The sequence below is a fragment of the Leiobunum rupestre genome, chromosome 7, assembly GCF_980474605.1.
Source record: "Leiobunum rupestre chromosome 7, qqLeiRupe1.1.hap1, whole genome shotgun sequence".
In the NCBI taxonomy this organism is placed as follows: Eukaryota; Metazoa; Arthropoda; class Arachnida; order Opiliones; family Sclerosomatidae; genus Leiobunum; species Leiobunum rupestre.
In genome coordinates this window covers 8,481,128-8,499,273 of record NC_143390.1, presented here as the reverse complement: position 1 = coordinate 8,499,273, position 18,146 = coordinate 8,481,128, and the positions used below count along the sequence as shown (strand labels likewise).

Here is an 18,146-nt window from a genome sequence, read left to right as displayed (position 1 = left end):
ACACCCACCGCTTAAATTTAGTTTTAGTTGACTGTTGCTCCAAATTATCGACAGTTAGGGAACTACTTGGTTTGGTTCAAGCCATTTACAACTTTCAAAGCAATTCGGTCATTAGAAGTGAATATTTTGAAAACTCCGAAAAAAATCTAGGCTTAGATATACTAAAAATGCCACAAAGCTGCGACACTCGATGGTGGAACAAAAAAAAGGGATTCACTATTTTAGAAATAGACTCGATTCATCCGTAGTTTTAACTATAGAAAATCTGATTGAAAACGGAAAACCCGACGAGGCTGTCGAGTGTCGTGGGTATATATCCCAATTACATAACTTTATCAACTTAATATTAGTCGTTGCATTAGACGAAGTATTAGGTGTAACAAATTCCCTATCAGAATATTTACAAAGTTCCAAAGTTATTTTTACGGAAGCCGTTGCCATTTGCCAAGCTACTGTCAAGACATTAGAAGAGTGTAGAAACTCTGAACGCTTGGATTCTATTTGGGAAGAAGCTACTAAAATCGCGGAATCGGCTTTTATTGCAGTACCTGACCGTAACAGCGAACCATTAGCTTTACGGAAACGTAAAATTATCCCTACCAGCCTTTAACAGGAGATTAAAACATAGTGTGGTAATAAGTACAACGGGGACAAGGGAAACTGAAGAAAAAACCCTGATAGACCAGATGAGGTCCACCTATTTCGAATTAATAGACAAATTTATTTCTGAAATGAAAATACGACTATTAGAAAACTCTGGTCTATATATAGGTATCATGGCGTCTGGCCCTAACTCTGAGAACTTCCTAAACGAAATCGATATCGTAACACATATGTTTCATTTCGAACTTGATTCCTTAAATAGTCAAATTAAAATTGCGAGAAATCTAATTATCCCCAAAATAAATAAAAGCGTAAGCGACTGCTTCCACTATTTAATGACCAGGGAAGATGCCTTCCCTGACCTTTGTTAAGTACTACAAGGTTGTTTCACGCATTCCTGTGGCAAAGACTATCTCAGAAAGAAGTTTCAGTTCTATGAAAAGAATAGAAACAAGTCTACGAACAACTATGGGATAATTTAGACTTTCAAATCTGGCTACGTTGTCCATTAATCGGGATTCGGTTCTTTGATTAATTTGCCAGGGAAGAAAATTTTATCTTTCCAAAGAGAACGTTTAAATTAACATATTAGTGTTATCATTTGAAAATTTTAACTATAGTCCAAAAAAAAACTTTAAAATAGGGCATTTCTAAATTAAAATATATAGATGGGGGGGCACTATATCAGACCGGGCCTGTGTGTTAAAAATTCCTGGCGGGGGTACTGTAAAATGCCAATTTCACAAGATGTTTTTTAGTACATACTAACGTTTTGGTCACACTACAAGTAAATGGGTCACTTAATTGTATCCAATTAATTACCCGCAAGAACATTGTATTATGTAACTGAAAAATTTAAACAATAGTTATTTTTTTTCTGATCACACTTTACAGTTTTCTTGAAGCATACAGTTAAGTTTCCAAATTATTTGTATAGTGTGAGCGGGGCTTAAGGTACAAATAGGTGTTATTTCTATTTAATGTTGATAAAATGTGAATTTGCACACTCCATGTCAGGGGGTCAAAAGGGTAATTGTCACCAAACGCCATAAAACTAAAACGGGAGGGGTGATACTTTTAATTTTAAATAAATATTCCGAAATTGAAAATAAAAGTATTTTAACCTCTTTTAAATTACGGAAATGTTTTCGAAGCGAGATATTTGTGGGCTTTTGGAGTGGTTAGCACTTTCGCCTCGCAGCAAGACGAATCGGGTTCGATCCCAGCTTGTGGCACTGAATGAAAACTCGGAACAACTCCTTCTACGTTGAGTTTGTAAGTTATCACCCCGCTGGTTAAAGGGGTTTTCCCCCGAGCTCTTCGTTTTCCCCTTCTATAAAAACCTCTTGAGGTTAACGGTAATAGTGAGTGTAGGGGGCTGTTGGCTCGCGTGGCATGAAGGTCTTGGCACCACCCTCCTACGCATTGTAACCCGGCCACCTGAATTAAAGGATTTAAAATTCGCCTTGGGTATTAGCCTAGCTGATTTTTGTTGTTTTGGCCGTGGTAGGCTCAGAGGGGAGTTCAAAATGTTGCTACTTTATATCAAGTCGCATCGTCACCATTTGTGTCTTTTTCGGGTTAGAGTGTCTCAATGAGGTCAGGCAGCACGTCGTGCCGGTGCCCCTCCCACGGGCCTGGCTGGAATTAAGGAACAAAAGGCTATCAAACCAAAAGATCCACAGCGACGTTTATTACCAAACGATCACGTCATCCTGGTTAAGTCCACGGATGCAAAAATGACTTCTGAGGAACTTAAAAAGACTTCGTGTACCGAAATTACACTTTGGAAGGTGCAGTCCGCCCTGGACGTACTGGTTTGGTGGTTCGTTGCCCGACGGCAGCTGACGCCACTAAACTGAAAGCTGCTATTGGAAAGTCTAAAGGTGGATGCACACATAGCCTTCGCGCGCGAAATTTCGCTGGCCAGTCGCGTCACGTCGCGTCACGTCGCGTGACTTTAATAGAATGGAAGTCATGGCGCATGGGCGCGTGCGCGAAAATTCGCAGATGAAATCGCTTGCGAACCGTATGTGTGTTTGGCCCTTTAAGCGTTGACTAAGAATGTTAAGACAAGCCATCCCACTTTAGTAAAGCCCCATTTTCATGCTCGCTGGTAGCGGGTAAAAATCGACCAAATCCGCTTCAGCTATACACTTTTTCACTTTCCGCGTCGATCTGTTTGAAACAGATATTTTAGCTTTATTTTCACGCTTGCGAGTCGCGGAAGCGAATTTTGACGATTTTTATGCGCTACCAGCGAGCATGAAAATGGGGCTTAAGACCCAAGGTGATCATCTTTGGGGTTAATGGAGTAAGAAGACTTTTCCCGTTAATATTTTTTTTGTAAACCTTAAAAATAATTAAAGATTTTGATTCTGATTCCCTTATTCTCGACCAGAACAATTTATCTTTCGCAAGATGACGAGATGGAGGCGAAATTTGGCCTCCATAGTCGAAAAGGCACTAATATTTGTGTGTTTTAGTGCTCTCCGTAGCTCTGCAAAACACTGATTTCTCTTAAGAAAATTCATCTTGATTGGACTATGTGCCCGTTGAAGGAATATTTTTTTGTACCATGTTGTTTTAAGTGTTGCCTTTTGGGGCACACTCAGAAAACGTGCACTGCCACCGTGCAGCTGTGTACTTGTGATGCGCACAGTTAGAGAGAGTGCAAAGCCGCAACAAAATGTTGTCGAGCTTGCCAGCAGAACAATTTAAATCGTGGCACTTCTTTTAAGACCGGGCATAAGTCCACCGAACAGAACGGTCCCCTTATAAAAGGGAGTTGGAACTTCGCAAGCAACGTACTGGCTACGTGGGGACCACTGAGGAACACACCCACTAGCGGTACCCTCACTTCTGTTTTTTTTTACTAACAGCTGCCGTCGGGCAACGAACCACCAAACCAGTACGTCCAGGGCGGATGGACTGCACCGCGATACGTTCCTTCCAAAGTGTAATTTCGGTACACAAAGTCTTTTTAAGTTCCACAGAAGTCATTTTTGCATCCGTGGACTTAACCAGGATGACGTGGTCGTTCGGTAATAAACGTTGCTGTGGATCTTTTGGTTAAAGAGTTGGAAGATACAAGCCTCACGACTCGCCACAAAATCAACTGGCTCCAAACGAGCAAGAACCAAGAGAGCATCGGTGGAAATAGTGCGGTAAGCTTTAGTGATACGTAAAGCGAATACACGCTGAATAGTCCTGAGCTTTTGGACTAATTTAACATTGCCTGACTCCTTCCACCAGGCACCGGCTGCGTACACAATAATTCGTTCAATGCCACGTTTGTAAATTTGGCGTAAGGTGGACCCAGTAATCCCCCAGGTTTCGTGGGCATACTGGGCAATACTTGGAGTGAGGGCCGCCACCATGGACTGGACTGCTTTGAGGTGAGGCAACCAGCTAAGCTGATTGTCAATTAGAACCCCAAGCAGTTTTAACTGGGTGACGTACTGTATAGGGTTACCGTCAGGAGCGCCCAGACCGTGATAGGTGATACAGCTTGATTTATCCGGGGAGAAGGACAGCTTATAGGTAATGCTCCAACTATGTAGAAGCTCCAGAGTGGTATTATCTCTGGACTCAATATCCCTTCGTGAAAGGGCACGAAAGAGCAGAGTAGTGTCATCCGCAAACGCCTGCGAATCGCAAGAATCGGGCAACTCAATTCGGAGTAAGGAATCAATCACGAGGTTCCACAGAACCGAACCCTCACTGGAAACCTGGGGGACGCCTCTCGTGGCAGGGCGTAGAAGTTGGCTGGGCAGTTAGCGTGCTTAAGACGATGGAGGATACCAGGGATCCATACTCAGTGGCGTAGCTAGGAAAATGTGACCTATGGCAAACCATAGAAATTGCGCCCCTTCCACGGTGGTCAGAGCTATAAAAAAATGGAATATAAGTGAAACTTTATTGATTTTTTAATAACTATAATCTTTTATTGTACAAGATATATTGTGTAATTCGAAACCAACTCATAGTGTTACCTTCCAGGCTTTGATTCACGAAAATGTGTTAATAATATCGCCGAAGTCTGTTTTTACACACAATCCTTAGGGATTTGTGTGTATTACGATCACCTACTGTGTAGCCGCCGCCGCCGCTGCCGCTGCCCCCGTCGCTGCCGCCGCCGCGGCCGTACAAACGATTGCTCGCGGTACGTTAGTGGTACAAAGGCGATTGATATCTCAATCGGTAGGCACAATTATAGGCTCGACGGCAGTATAGTAATTTTTGGGATCGGAGCCCGAGAAGTTGAGCAAATTCCCAATTTCCTATTTTTGGTGGTTTCGCTTTGTGTGGTAGATATTTTATTTAAAAATAAGTACGATAACGTTAAAAACTATTTTGGTTAGGTTAGGATTCAGCGGGTATACAATTTCAGTTATATCAGTAAATATTAAATTTAAGTATAGTTTCCTTGTTAATTTACTGGACCCCAATTTTCGCGGTTTTATATTTCCGGCTAAAAGTCTACATAACGTTCCTTAATTTAAATCCGATTTTCACGAGAGTTATATTTTTGAATAGCTGTGGTTTCCATATAACCTACATTTGGAACTACGTTGCTTAATTTTAATTCTAAGTTAGGTATTTTGTACAGCGTATACGGACCCCCGCAACTTCCGACTATGTAAATCCGCGTGTCTATAGAGTTCTAAACGCCAGTTTCCAGGGCCGGATTAACCAATAGGCCGAATAGGCCTGGGCCTAGGGCACCAAGCCTACAAGGGGCACCAAGAGGGTTCGAAAAAAGTAAAAGTACAACACTTTAATCATTTGCTTTTTACAAAATATTTTCCGGAGTAATTTTAGTAAATGCGTCCACCCCTATGAACCAAAAACGTTTGATTGTCACTTTCTCTGACGGACTGCCGTCTAACCCCATACTAAATCTGGCAGCAAAATACATTTTCCTTCCATTTCTTAATTATAAATTGAGGAAGCGCCTAGCTCGCTTCGCTCGCTATTGAAAGGGGGCACCAAAATTAACTTGGGCCTAGGGCCCCATAAAGGCTTAATCCGGCCCTGCCAGTTTCCCTCTCACATTTTTCAATGCCGTTCGCGCCGAGCTTTCAACGTATGCCCAGAAGTAATTATAAGCGTGACACTCAACGTTTTACGCCCTTTTTACGCACGTCGTACGACAGGAAGAAGGTAAGTAAGATTTGATCAAAAACCACAAGTTTTGTTACTTCTAGGCCCATTCCAGCTTAGGCTGCAGTTGCGTTGAAAAAAGTTAATTTTAAGTGAGTTAATTAGGCATTTCACGTCAGACCTGAATTCTTTAAGCGCTGAAGCTAAATTCGCATTCCATTGAAATCCTGCCTGAAATAAGAATAACGTATGACCAGGCGCGTAATAAATAAGTGTGACCCTAAATATTTGTTATGCCCAGAAATTAAGAATAAGTGTGCCACTAAACCAGCCGCACGATTTTTAATTTTAAGTGAGATTTTTGGCGAATTCGCGGGACCCCACAACCCACGTACGCACCATTATCATATTTGAATTTTGTGCGTAGAGCTCGTCGTTTGGATAAGAAATATCAGTTTTATTTGTTTTTATCCATAGCCGAAAATATCCGAATTAAAACTTACATTAATTCGTTTTATAACCGCAAATAATATTCATAAATAATTAATAAACGAAATTTTTGTGAATAATTAAAAATTTTCCGGTTAATTTATCTGTTCCGCCGAGCTCTATAAAGGCGCCATCTAAGTCGTTACTTTATTTCCAAAAATTGGTAACTCGAAAAATGTGATTTGTCTAAAAATTAATTTAAATTAACGTGTTCACGTTTCGCTACCTTATTTCCAAAACCAGGTAACTCGAAAAATACGTTTTCGGTAAAATTCCTCTTGCGATTAAAAGTTACATCAGGGGGATTGTGTGTACTTTAATGTCCGGGACATCTTGTTTCCATTTCTTCTCTCTCGATACTTAGCAAAGCAAGTTCACACAACCTTCCTTTGCCCCAGGCATTTTTTCCAGAAAGTTACCTAAATCTAATCTCATCTTAGAGATATATATAACGGAAATATAAACATTCAGAGAAACCTAAAACACAACACCAAAGCAGACCGCCAAAAAAAATTTAAAACATAATTTGGCGCCCCACGTCAAGTGGCGCCCATGGCACGCGCCATGGCTGCCATACCCTAGATACGCCTCTGTGTCTTTCACTGGTAGTTGACTGTTTGCATAGCACATGTGTCTTTCGGCGAGCCAGCTTCCAGTGAAAGACAGAGGAAACCGAATAACTATGTAGTCGGCCTTTAAGACCAACTTTGTTGTAAATCATATTTTTAGTTATTGCGGATTATTTGTGAACACTGAACAACGTTAATTTTAAGTGAGATTTCTGGCCAATTCGCGGGACCCAATCGACAGGGACGTACCTTTGGCGGGGGACAGGGGTGGAGGCTCCCCCCCCCCCCAAAAGCTTTGTAGAGTAGGCAAATCGAGGTGGACTTGGCAAAATGAAAATTATGAAACATGTTAGTTAATTAAAAAAACTCCTAAATCGATAGCAAACGATATTGCAACAAATCATTTAGAATTTCCTAGCGATTTACTTCCCTAAAATCATTAACTATGTTTGAGATTTCTATGTAGTTGCTTCTCCCTATGTATAACTTACGAGACCTGATTTCTATGCTAGGCAGCTAAGTGTGTCGTAACTTTAGTTCAGCCTTGTGGTAAAAGCTTTTTAAATAGTCATTTTTTATTACAGCACCTTATAAAATTGAAAGGCAGATAGACGCGTTATAGAGAATATAGGTTGTTCGTTATTATTTCTACGTTAAAGTTGGCAATCTGTATAAAATTTATAAAAATAGTTTTAATTTCTATAGGAGATGTTACAGTTTCTTTTATTTAGGGTAAATTAGGTAATTCGTGAATATTACAGTGATATTCTTTAGGAAAGTGAAAATTTCACAAGCCAATATTCCTAAAGTTGCGTTAGGTAAAGATAACGTGTGATCATATGGTGTGATACAGTGTCGGTTGTTCTTACGTTAATATTTCAGTAATAAGTGTTTGAATTGTTTATGTTATATTTGGGTATGAATAATTCCAGTTATTCAAAGCAGTTCAGTTAAACAACAACTAGTATTCGTCAGGATGAAATGTATCTATTTTTGACTACAGCGGGATACACGACGAGAAAATACAAAGAGGGTTTGATGGGATTTTTAAAGTGCTGTAGCATCGTTCAATCTCTGTTTTCTTCTTCGTGTATCTCACTTTATATATAAAGAGAGTACGCCAATGCTTCACTCAATATAACTAGACGCCGAGCTGTTTCCGCCATTGAATTGGGAAAAGTACCGCTAGAATGACATAGGCGCGTTCTGTAGTCGTGGTTTCGTGCAACAAATTCTGAAATTTTCAGTCGGCGCACTCAGACGTCGACTCTATCATTATACGGGTGGCGCCATCTATAACTTTCAAAGTACAGTAGTACTATTAATTCAATTGTATAGTATATAGTTCCCGCCGCTAACAGCGGAATGCGCCACCGATTATAATTTGAATGAAACATTTAAATTGAACGTACTCTCTTCGGTACGCCCCTGCCAATCGACCCACGTACGCACTATTTTGATATTTGAATTTCGTACCAATTGGTACAGGCGCCATCTAACTCCAAAAAATTCGTTCGCGTGTCGCTACCTCATTTCCAAAACCATGTAACTCGAAAAATTCATTTTTCGATAAAATTAATTTAAATTAATGAGTTCTCATTTCGCTACCTTATTTACAAAACCAAGTCTCGAAAAAATCTTTCTCGATAAAATTCATCTTGGGTTTGTTAAGTGAATGTACAAGATGATTGGAAATTTTTTCAAATATAAATTTAATGTTTAAAATATAGTTAATACATCGGGGGGATTGTGTGTACTTAAATGTCCGCGACATCTTGTTCCATTTTGAATTTGTGTTAAATTTTTCTAGCTACACCACTGATGTGGTTGAACTATTTGGTGAAATTTAATATTTTTCCAATAACTTTCGGGTTAGTATAGTCTATCTAGAATAGACAAAATATTCTAACAATATTCCGTTTATGACAGTAAATAATACTAATAAAACCGAAACAATGGTAATCTTTACTCGCCCTATAGCAGTGCAACAGCAGACACTGTCCCTTACAGTTTTTTTTTGTAATAAGCCACCTTTTTAAAAACAGCATAAATAATAATTTTTCCAGCCAATGCCTGTTTCCTAAAAAAACGACAGAAAGCTGTAAAATACACAATACATTGCTATTAAAGTAAGTGTCGGCTCGAAGTGAAGAAGCTCTTTTTTTCAACAGATGTGACTCTATTAAACTAATTTGGTTGTACTTTTCAAAACAAGTCAGTTAAGCTACATTTTTACTAAAAGGCGTATACTTATAGGTACACCTCGCGTTGATTGGATCGTTTTCAAATTGGTCAATAACACAAATTAAAGTAATTTTAAACCATATTTTTACATGAGATATGTAATTTAGGTTTAAGTCCACTAAATAGAATATAAGTTGTCTAAATATACTACTCTACAATGGCTCTATGACGACTTTATCATTTCGCTATTTTGAATTTTAGCTTCCTTTGCCATAAATAGATGGCACCACGCTCTCCACTAAAGTCGCGGTTTTCGAAAAATCGAATAGATTCATGGCCATCTCTAATAACAGGGGCCTTTCATAATACAGGTGGCAAACAAAATGTCTGCACCTTACGATAATTGAAAAATGGAGGTATGATTTGAGTGTGACCCACCAAAATTTTGAAGTTGGTGACCGCCCTGCATAAAGGAAAAGGCTTATTCGTGTTAAAAATAAAAATTTTATTAGAATCAGAGGTGGCTCAGTTCTCCATCTTCCGCGTGTTAAATATTTTATACGTGCGCTTTCTTTTAAGTTTGCGTATTTTTCTCGCTAGAAACGCTTGTTCGTTTTGTGTTTGACGTCAATTCTCGGTCACTCTCAACTTAGCACTGCTGCCAATCATTATTTCGACTAACTCACACGCGTTTAATGTGTTTATAGACTTATGGATTAACACAACAACTTGACTGGGAGTATTCAAAAATTGTTTCTGATGTGATGTTGTTCTTTTAGGTGCAATACACAACATTTTAGTTACTCTTGATCGCAAAATTAGGGAAGCATATAAAAATGAAATCATTAAAAATAAAAAATAAAATGCCAGAGAGGTTCCCTAAATGGATAATGAACAACAATTTTAAATCTTGGAAACAGTTGCTAAACACAAAACGTTTCTTCATAATTTGAGTAAGCCGATACCCCTTAAATATATACTAGACAGTCAACCCAACGGGGTCTCGATCGAGAAACGGTTTGAAATAATTTTTGGATTGCCTCCAAAATTCGTCTGTTGCTGACGTCACCCAGATGAGATCCCATTGATTTTCAATAGGATCTCATCTCAGTGACGTCACGATGTTCGTTAGCAACGAAGTTACCAACCTTAGCCCTTAGCAACCACAGCGTATCGAGACAACCTTTTATAGCCTAAAATTTACTAACCTTGCAGTCAACCTACTCTATATTAATGTCATGGGAGACGAAATTTTGCAAATATACTACCGCTATCTCTATAATCGTTGCTAAACCATTATTTAGCAGACGACAGTGTCTAGAATCCCTCGAGGAATTAATAATTCAGAAATGTAACTAGGGATGGCGCCACGTTTTCAGCTAACACGCGTTGTTCACTTTGACAGGGTGGGATCGGCTTACTATCCACTTTCTTGGGGTTGAGTTCCATTATTTTGGTTTGTGTTATTGACTGCCTGATTGACTAAGTTATTAATAGCCTTTATAGCTTTGGGGTTAAGTTGTATGACTATGACCATGTACGTTGTCAGCGCCGCCGTAATATTGAGGATGAAATTCCTGTCAATCGTGAAGAAATTCCACGCCGTGAGCCCAATCGAAGGCGATGTTAATCTGCAAATTAAGAGCTGAGCCTCCATTTTTGCGTCCAAAGTCAGATGCGAGTTCCGCAACGTTAGCGCATGAATGGTGGGAAGGGCCGCGTGCGCTTCTTCCGTCACCCTTTAGAACAAAAATAAAGACCAATTACGATAGAGTAGGAAAGTATTTTGAGTCGTGCGCGACTTAGACCTTGGATAAATCAAAGATAATAGAGATCTCGAGTGCTTTCCGATTGACGATCTTGTAAGAAAGCGATTAGCCACGTTCGGTACGTGACCTCCAAAAAATCGACGTCAATCGTTTTCTGTAGGGCACTGTCTATAGTTCGTTACCATGGTATCTATGGAGCTAATGTTTTCGGAGATCAGGCAGGAAGTGGGTACACGATATTGATAACGCGCGAGGTAGTGAATCACTGATTTAGAATATAGGGTATTATCTTTGTTGAAATGAAGCGAGGGGCTAAAGCAAACAAGGTAGCAGGTTGGCCCCAGGGAACACATTTTTAGCACGATTTTGTAGCATTACGAGGGCCGTCAAAAAATCCACTAACACAAGAACCGTTCCGGGCGTCAAAGGCACTTCACCACTGGTTAAAACGATCTTGACACCAGAGGTGGGGGAAGTGACAGAATTTTGCTTTGGGGGCCAGTCACTCTACTTGAATAGTGGTTTATGGCCGCAAGGGTACTATGCCCACCTGACTAAAACGTCGATAGTCCACCCCTGCTTGGTGCCTTTTCTATGTGGTAGAAACACTAAAGCAAAACAAGAATAATAATAATAATAGGAGAGATGGCGTCAAGAGTGTTCGATCCTCTCTATTCAAGTTGGGATCCACTGATGAAAATTAACTCTCCACCAATTCGCTACTCCTGTAGCTTTTATTTTTCCAAGCTTAGACTAGGTCTATGGTATTTATCAAAGGTAATATAGAACTCGATACCCTAGATTCGAATTCTGAGAGCTTTCGGATTGATGGTTTGGTAACGAAGCATTTACCCACTTCCAGCAAGTGACCTCCGAAAAATCGGGTTCCATAGGTCACTGCCATAGTCTTATCACGGCCAACTTTGATGACGCTCTGTTGCACTAATTGTTTCGCATTTTCGGCTGGAAGTGGGTAAACGCTATTCACTATGCGCGAGTCAGTTATTTCGAATCTAGGGTACGAGGTTTATATTATCTTTGTATTTATCTAACAGCGTGTTTGAATGATTTTACACCCTTTTAATAATTTTGACTTATATAACTGTAAATATCATGGCAGCAACGTGTAGGATAAAATGTTTTATATTAGCTTTATATTAACTTTATGTAGCTAATTTTCCGACGAAGATATTTTTCAAATAGGTTAACTGCCGTTACGCTTATGACTATCACAAACATTTGGTCACTTGAGATAGTGATAAGAAAGTTTATTGTCGGCGAATACCTGGACGCAGTGATGCACGTGCCAATGAATATAATAGCGGAGTAGACTCCTCGCAGGCTGAAATAGAAGAGGTCGTCTTTGGCCATGTCTCTCATCAAATTATCATCGGTGAAGAGTTGCGTCAGATCGAGACAGACTCCCATGATGATGAGAAAGCACCAGAAGAAAACGTTCTTCCCGTAAATGGAGTCGACGCACGACACTAAAGCGCAGATCTTTTCGTGCAAACGACGAATTCTCGAGAAGTCGAAAGCTGTCGGCCCGGAAATGTTGCTGCCCATTTCGACAATTGTCGAGTTGTGCTCCTGCATTAAGAAAACATTTTGTAAACACTTTTTAAACTTCATTCCTCGTTTCTTTTCGAAAGAAGTAACCAACTTTACCTCTCGATAATGGTAATAATATTTATACAGGGTGTTTCAAAACGTTATTGCAAAAATTTGAAGGAGTTATAGGGGGTGAGTTGAGAAGTATGTCTGTTTTTCCCATTTTCCTAAGATGAGTTAAAAGAGCGCCAGAGAGCTTTAAAGTGTGGCCTACTAGCCCCTGGAAGTAGGCTGCAACAAGCGCAAAACCAAGCAGCAGTTTTAGTTTTATGTTACGCTTCTAGAAACTTCCAAAACACACCAATATTGTACAGGTACAGCCTTCCGCTTCCAAAAGGGAACTGAATGCGGGTACCCTATTCTTAGAAATTACATGGGCTTGAACCTCAATCATAACGAAAAACTCAAACTATTCGAAGTACCAAATATTTTTAAACCCCCTTTTCGAAAATTCGACTATTTGATCAGGAAAATCGAATATTCGCGAATATTTTCAGGCTCTATTCGATTTGTCGAATTGAATATTCGATTTGATATTCGATCGAATCATTTGGTGTAACCAAGAATGTATTGAAGTTACCAAGAATATTTCAGCATAGAATTAACCCCTCGTACCATCCTCACAGCTTTTGTGGAGAAAATTCGTCTGCATTTAAGGCGCATTCAAGGTCATACCATATGGCAATTTTGAATGGGAAAGCAGACGAATTTAAGCTACAAAGGCTGCGAGGACGGGAATCAGAATCCTGTAGTCCAATATTCTTAGTCACTTCAATACATTCTTGGTGTAACCAAATATTTTGCACACTCCTACCGACTAATAATCTTTTTGGGCTGAAAATGAGTGCAAAATGACAGTGGATTCGAAAATTATGGACAATATGGTATGGCCTATCAGACTTATGGAAAATATGGTACGGTCTGTAAAAATTATTGCAAAAAGGCGTACCATATAGCACACTGGTGAAATCATGGTTCGTTCCAAATTCCTAGCTGGAATTATTGAATTGAATCATAATTATGGTACGTCTGGCAATGCTGCATCATATCCTTACCTCTCGGCAGCTTGTGACGTCAAGAACGCGTTTTATCCCAACAACAGAATTGTTTGAATTTTGAGGGTAGAAATACATAATCCCGAGTTTTGAAAAGCGGGACGGTACGCCAGAGTCGGAAAGGCAGGAGCTACCTCAAATTTCGAGCGAAGTTTTCAAACGATTCTGTGGACCTTTAAGACGTTTTATGGATCTTATTTTGCATGTTCTCGCTGTCCCATGTCAGTGGCGTAGCCCGAAATTCGTCAAAGGGGGGTCGAAGTATGGGAATGTTAAGAGGGGGGTCGAGAAGGGGTGGAAATTTAGTACAGTCAAAGGCAGGCCCAGAAACCCCCTCTTTTTCTACGCCACTGTCCCATGTACTAAAGATATAGAGGGGGAAGAGGCTATTATTATAGATGTAGTCGTTAGCGGTGGTAATAGAAATTTAACTAAGGCGTCGTTTGATTCTGTATTAGTTCAATCATAAGTAACATGTAAAGTAGCCTAGATTATCAGCGAACTGTTTTTCACAGTTATTGCGCGATTCAGGTTTCGTTCAGCTCAGAGCCCCCTAGTGTCCAAATAAAAATACTAATGCCAAGGACGATATTATACTACTTAGATCCGTTGCGAGCTCCAGTCGGAGAGTCAGTGTTGAAATTAGGTTCGGTTTGAATATTTGAAACAATAAGAAATGTCATACTTATGGTAGCCTATTGGGTTATTTATGGTTCAATCTATCTAACTTTTATAGTTTGTACCATCTTATTCGAAATAGGTTCGAGAAGACAAATACTGAGGGGAAAATAGTGAAATTCTAAATCTATTACATTCTATTAAAGGGAGTATAAAGTTTCATTTAACTAAAATAATGTAAGATTTATAAGAAAAATACTTAAAAATTGGATTTATTCTTTAAACGCTGTCCTACGAAGCTGTGATGCAGCCACTACCGGCCGTAGCCTACGTGATTCAATCACCGTGGTATAAGCTATATACAAGACTTGAGCAGCATATTCGACGTACATGCACACCTAGCGGGAATTTGCGGTGAATTCGAATGAGCTGATTTTTTCCGAGCATGCACGGGCCTTGATTAATTACGTAGGTAGTGGTAGATGTGGTTTCCGATGTGCAAGATTTCCTCTTTAAGGGGGAAGAATACCGAAAAAGCCTCTTTTTCGTTCAAGCTGAACGTTTCTGTTTTAACAATTACATAATTGAATTATATTTTACTTATTAAGCTGAACCTTCCTCTAGTGCTTAAAATAATTTTGATAATTATAATATTAATAGTTAACGAGATATAATGTCCTAACTAAAGGGTAGTTTGGGCGCTTGCCCAACTTGTTTAGCTCCGGGGGTCCGAATCAAAACGTAATAACTTAATTACTTTTAAATTTCACATTTAAAAAAATATTTTAAGCACTAAACAAAAGGCTGTTCTACACTTAAATGTTAATTTTATAAGATAAAATACAAAATTAAAAGAGTTCAGCTTGAAATAGCGCGAAAGTAGACAATGGCCACGGTAGTCTTTCCCCTTAAGGCAAATAACATTTATCAATATTGAGAGATAAATCCTTCAATCGTAAGATATTTATTATACATTTCCGATTAAGGCTGGTTCAAACGGGCCGTATCTTGCTGGTTTTCTCTACTTCCTAGTTTTACCGCCTTTTCTCGTTGTTCTGGCGCACAGGAAAACGACTGTGCACACGGACAAAATTTTGTTGGATTTTACTGCCGCGAGCAATGCCGGTAAACGAGAAAACGGAGAAAAAAAATGATGAAATAGGTCTGTTCTTTATTTTCCCGGGTTTTTGAAGCCCTTTGAGCTCGAACAATCAGCGAATTTGAAAGTCTTTAAAAGTAGGGTTATGAATTTTTGCGTTTATCACGTGACGGCATAGTACTCGCTGATTGGTCGAGCCCAACGCGCCTCAAAAAAGGTCGTCCGTTTTCTCTTTTACCGGTAGCGCTCGCGGCAGTAAAATCAGGAAAATTTTGTTCGTGGGAACAGTCGTTTTTCCGTGCATAATAACCACGGGAAAAGGCGGTAAAACCAGGAAATCACTGCCCGTGTCAACCGGCCTTTACTGTCAGAAATCTTACCTTGTACGCTTCTGCCAAGAGCAGACAGAAGCACATGAAAGAGATTGGAACGAAGATGAGGACTCCGTGAACGAAGAATATTTTGAGAGACCAGGTGAGGGCGACCGCGAAATAGATCCCGGCTGTGGTGTAGCGGACTGGTGGCTTCAATTGGAACGTGGTCACGTAATATTCCTCCGGAGACTGGTTATCCAAAATGTTCAACATGGCACCCCAGAGTAATAGCACCATACACCACCCGACAGCACTCAGAATTAAAACATACCTAAAAACAAGAACGAAAATGAATTTGGGTGGTATGAATCCTGCAGCGGTCCCGGGTATCTTGAAAGTTCTGCAGGCGGATGTAGAGATTTTTTATCCCTGGCTGCCGATGCTACCCCTCGTTGTCTTGCCCCAAATCTAACTCTGGCTCTCACTGCTACAACCTCGTTGTCTCGCCTCAAATCTAACTCTGGCTCTCACCGCTACAACCTCTTTGTTTCGCCCCAAATCTAACCCTGGTTCTCACCACTACAACCCAGTAGCGGCGCTAAGGTTTTTTCACAGGTGGGCTAATTATTTTGTGGCCCCTAAGAATTTTGTGGCCCTTTGCCGCCCCTAAGAATTTTGTGGCCCTTAGTGGGAACATTGGATTGACCATATTTCGCAAAAATGGTGAAATCGAAAAAACCCAAAATTTTCTAGGAAGCGAGAAGAGCAAGGTCGTTTTATTGTTGCAGCTCTCGTCGCGTTTTTTGGACCCCCTACTGACCTTGTATCTGACCTGGAGGGGACACGTGCATGCCTGGGATATTTCCGTAAATTCCCATAAGCCCCTTTCTTTTCAACTTTCTCTCAATTTCCGCTACCTTCCTCCCGAATCTATATGTTTATGGTCTACTACCTTTTTGAGTAAACAAATTGATTTTGCAAGATTTTTCCAGAAAAACGTTTCTTCGCAAAAAAAACAAATTTCTAGAGATAATGAAAATTCATAAATTAAAATATGAGGCCTCTTAATTATGAATATGTGGCCCTTTTAATATAAATATGTGGCCCCTCTTAGAAATGCACGGGGGCTAAAGCCCACTTCAGCCCACCCTTAGCGCCGCTACTGCTACAACCTCGTTGTCTTGCCCCAAATCTAATTCTGGCTCTCGCTGCTCCAACCTCGTTGTCTTTCCCCAACTCTCTTTCTCTGGCTGTTGTTGGTAGCTTGGTACCCCCTCCGTTTTCTTGCCAAACAGTATCCCTGGCTACTGCCACCGCTAAGGTTTCTACTATCCCGAAAGTTTTACGGTGAACGTGGGAATTTTATGATCTTTAAATTTATGTAGTTCTAGGCTAGCAGAACGATATCAGTCTGGGAGTCCAAGAATACTGAGAGAACGTGAAAAACGAGATCACCACACATACCAAGAAACGTAGATAACCCGATTATAATGATTAGCTTAGCTTTACATTAAATTAGCTAAAAAATGGGTCCAGTAATAAAATCTGTACTTTTTATCATAAAGGTTTGTCTGGAAAAACATCCTACCTACGAAATATGGCAAGTGCCGGGAAGCGGTGTTGAGGAACACTCTTAAAAGCGGAATCTATGTCCAATTGGAGTTGGCGCAGGTCCTGGGCTTTGTACGAGAGGAAGGCGAACAGGAGGCAGGCCACGACGGCGGACATGAGCACCGCGATTTGATCCAGTAAGTTTCCAGACTTGGCTTGCCGAAACGCGATTTGCGTTATCGATAGCGTCACGTTCAGCAGAAGGTAGAGAAACACGAGGCCCGACCAAATTAAATGAACCGTGCTTGGCTTCTTTCGACGATCACTCAAAACGAACACTCCGATTATCTAAAATAGGATAGGAATTAATCGTACAACGGCGTAGCCTACAGGCGTTTCTATAAAACCATAAGCCTGACCATACCAAAATAGGAGTCTTGTTTAAGAATGAAATAAGGATGCATTTGGATTACGTCTTATTTAACAAATAAATATGTCGGGAAAAATATCGTAACCCAAATTTGTTTGTTACGTTTAAATATAACTTAATCAAGACTTATGTTAACCTAATAAATTTAATGTTTTTGGGAGTAAATGTCGCACTCAAAAAAGACTTAATTAACTTCTAAAAATTACTTATTTTGACAGCATCAATTTCGTTTAGATGAAATTGAAAATTTAAGGCTCAAATAACACTAACTGAACTCTTATATTGGTTTGATTTTTCCAGTTATAATTATGTTTAAATGAAGACTTAATATGTTTTAAATTAAATCTGTAATAAAAGTAAATTAAATATAATATATATATATATCTGAAACATTAAGTTTAAAATAACTTTAATCAGTAGCGGCGCCAGGACGTTTTAATTAGGGGTAGGTTAATAATTTATATCAGTTATGGGGCCCCTTTTATGTTTTAAAGGGAATATAATCCCCAACAAATTTAGAAATGTAATCCTCAATCAACCACTAAGGAGCCCTGAAAATGTCCAGATCGAGGATGTAATAATAATAAAGTGTCATTACAAATTTCGTATACGGTTTCCCTAAAGTCGATTTGTGGGCCCCTAGTGAAATGATTTAGCCTGCCTAACCTACCAACGGCGCAGCCACTGAATTTAATTCGACTGAAAAAGGTCTAAATACCCTAGATAAAACCTAAAATATGCAGTTTAA

At 39.7% G+C, this 18,146-nt stretch overlaps 1 protein-coding gene across 4 annotated transcripts in view; it reads left to right on the top strand.

The window, feature by feature from the left end:
- LOC149934343 (uncharacterized) overlaps positions 1-18,146 on the top strand; it is a 56,380-nt gene that overhangs the window by 33,232 nt on the left and 5,002 nt on the right. Inside the window, exons 10-12 of one of the 4 annotated variants that reach the window (XR_016472294.1) lie at positions 11,924-12,330; positions 16,803-16,889; positions 16,983-17,066. Coding sequence is in view for 2 of the 4 variants with exons in the window: in XM_090154130.1 (XP_090010256.1) it covers positions 16,983-17,054 (72 nt within the window). In the remaining 2 variants the exon portion in view is untranslated. Of the gene's footprint in view, positions 1-11,923; positions 12,331-14,146; positions 14,610-16,802; positions 16,890-16,982; positions 17,554-18,146 lie in introns of those variants that run through there. The other 3 variants (XR_016472293.1, XM_090154130.1, XM_090154131.1) reach the window with 3 other exon arrangements.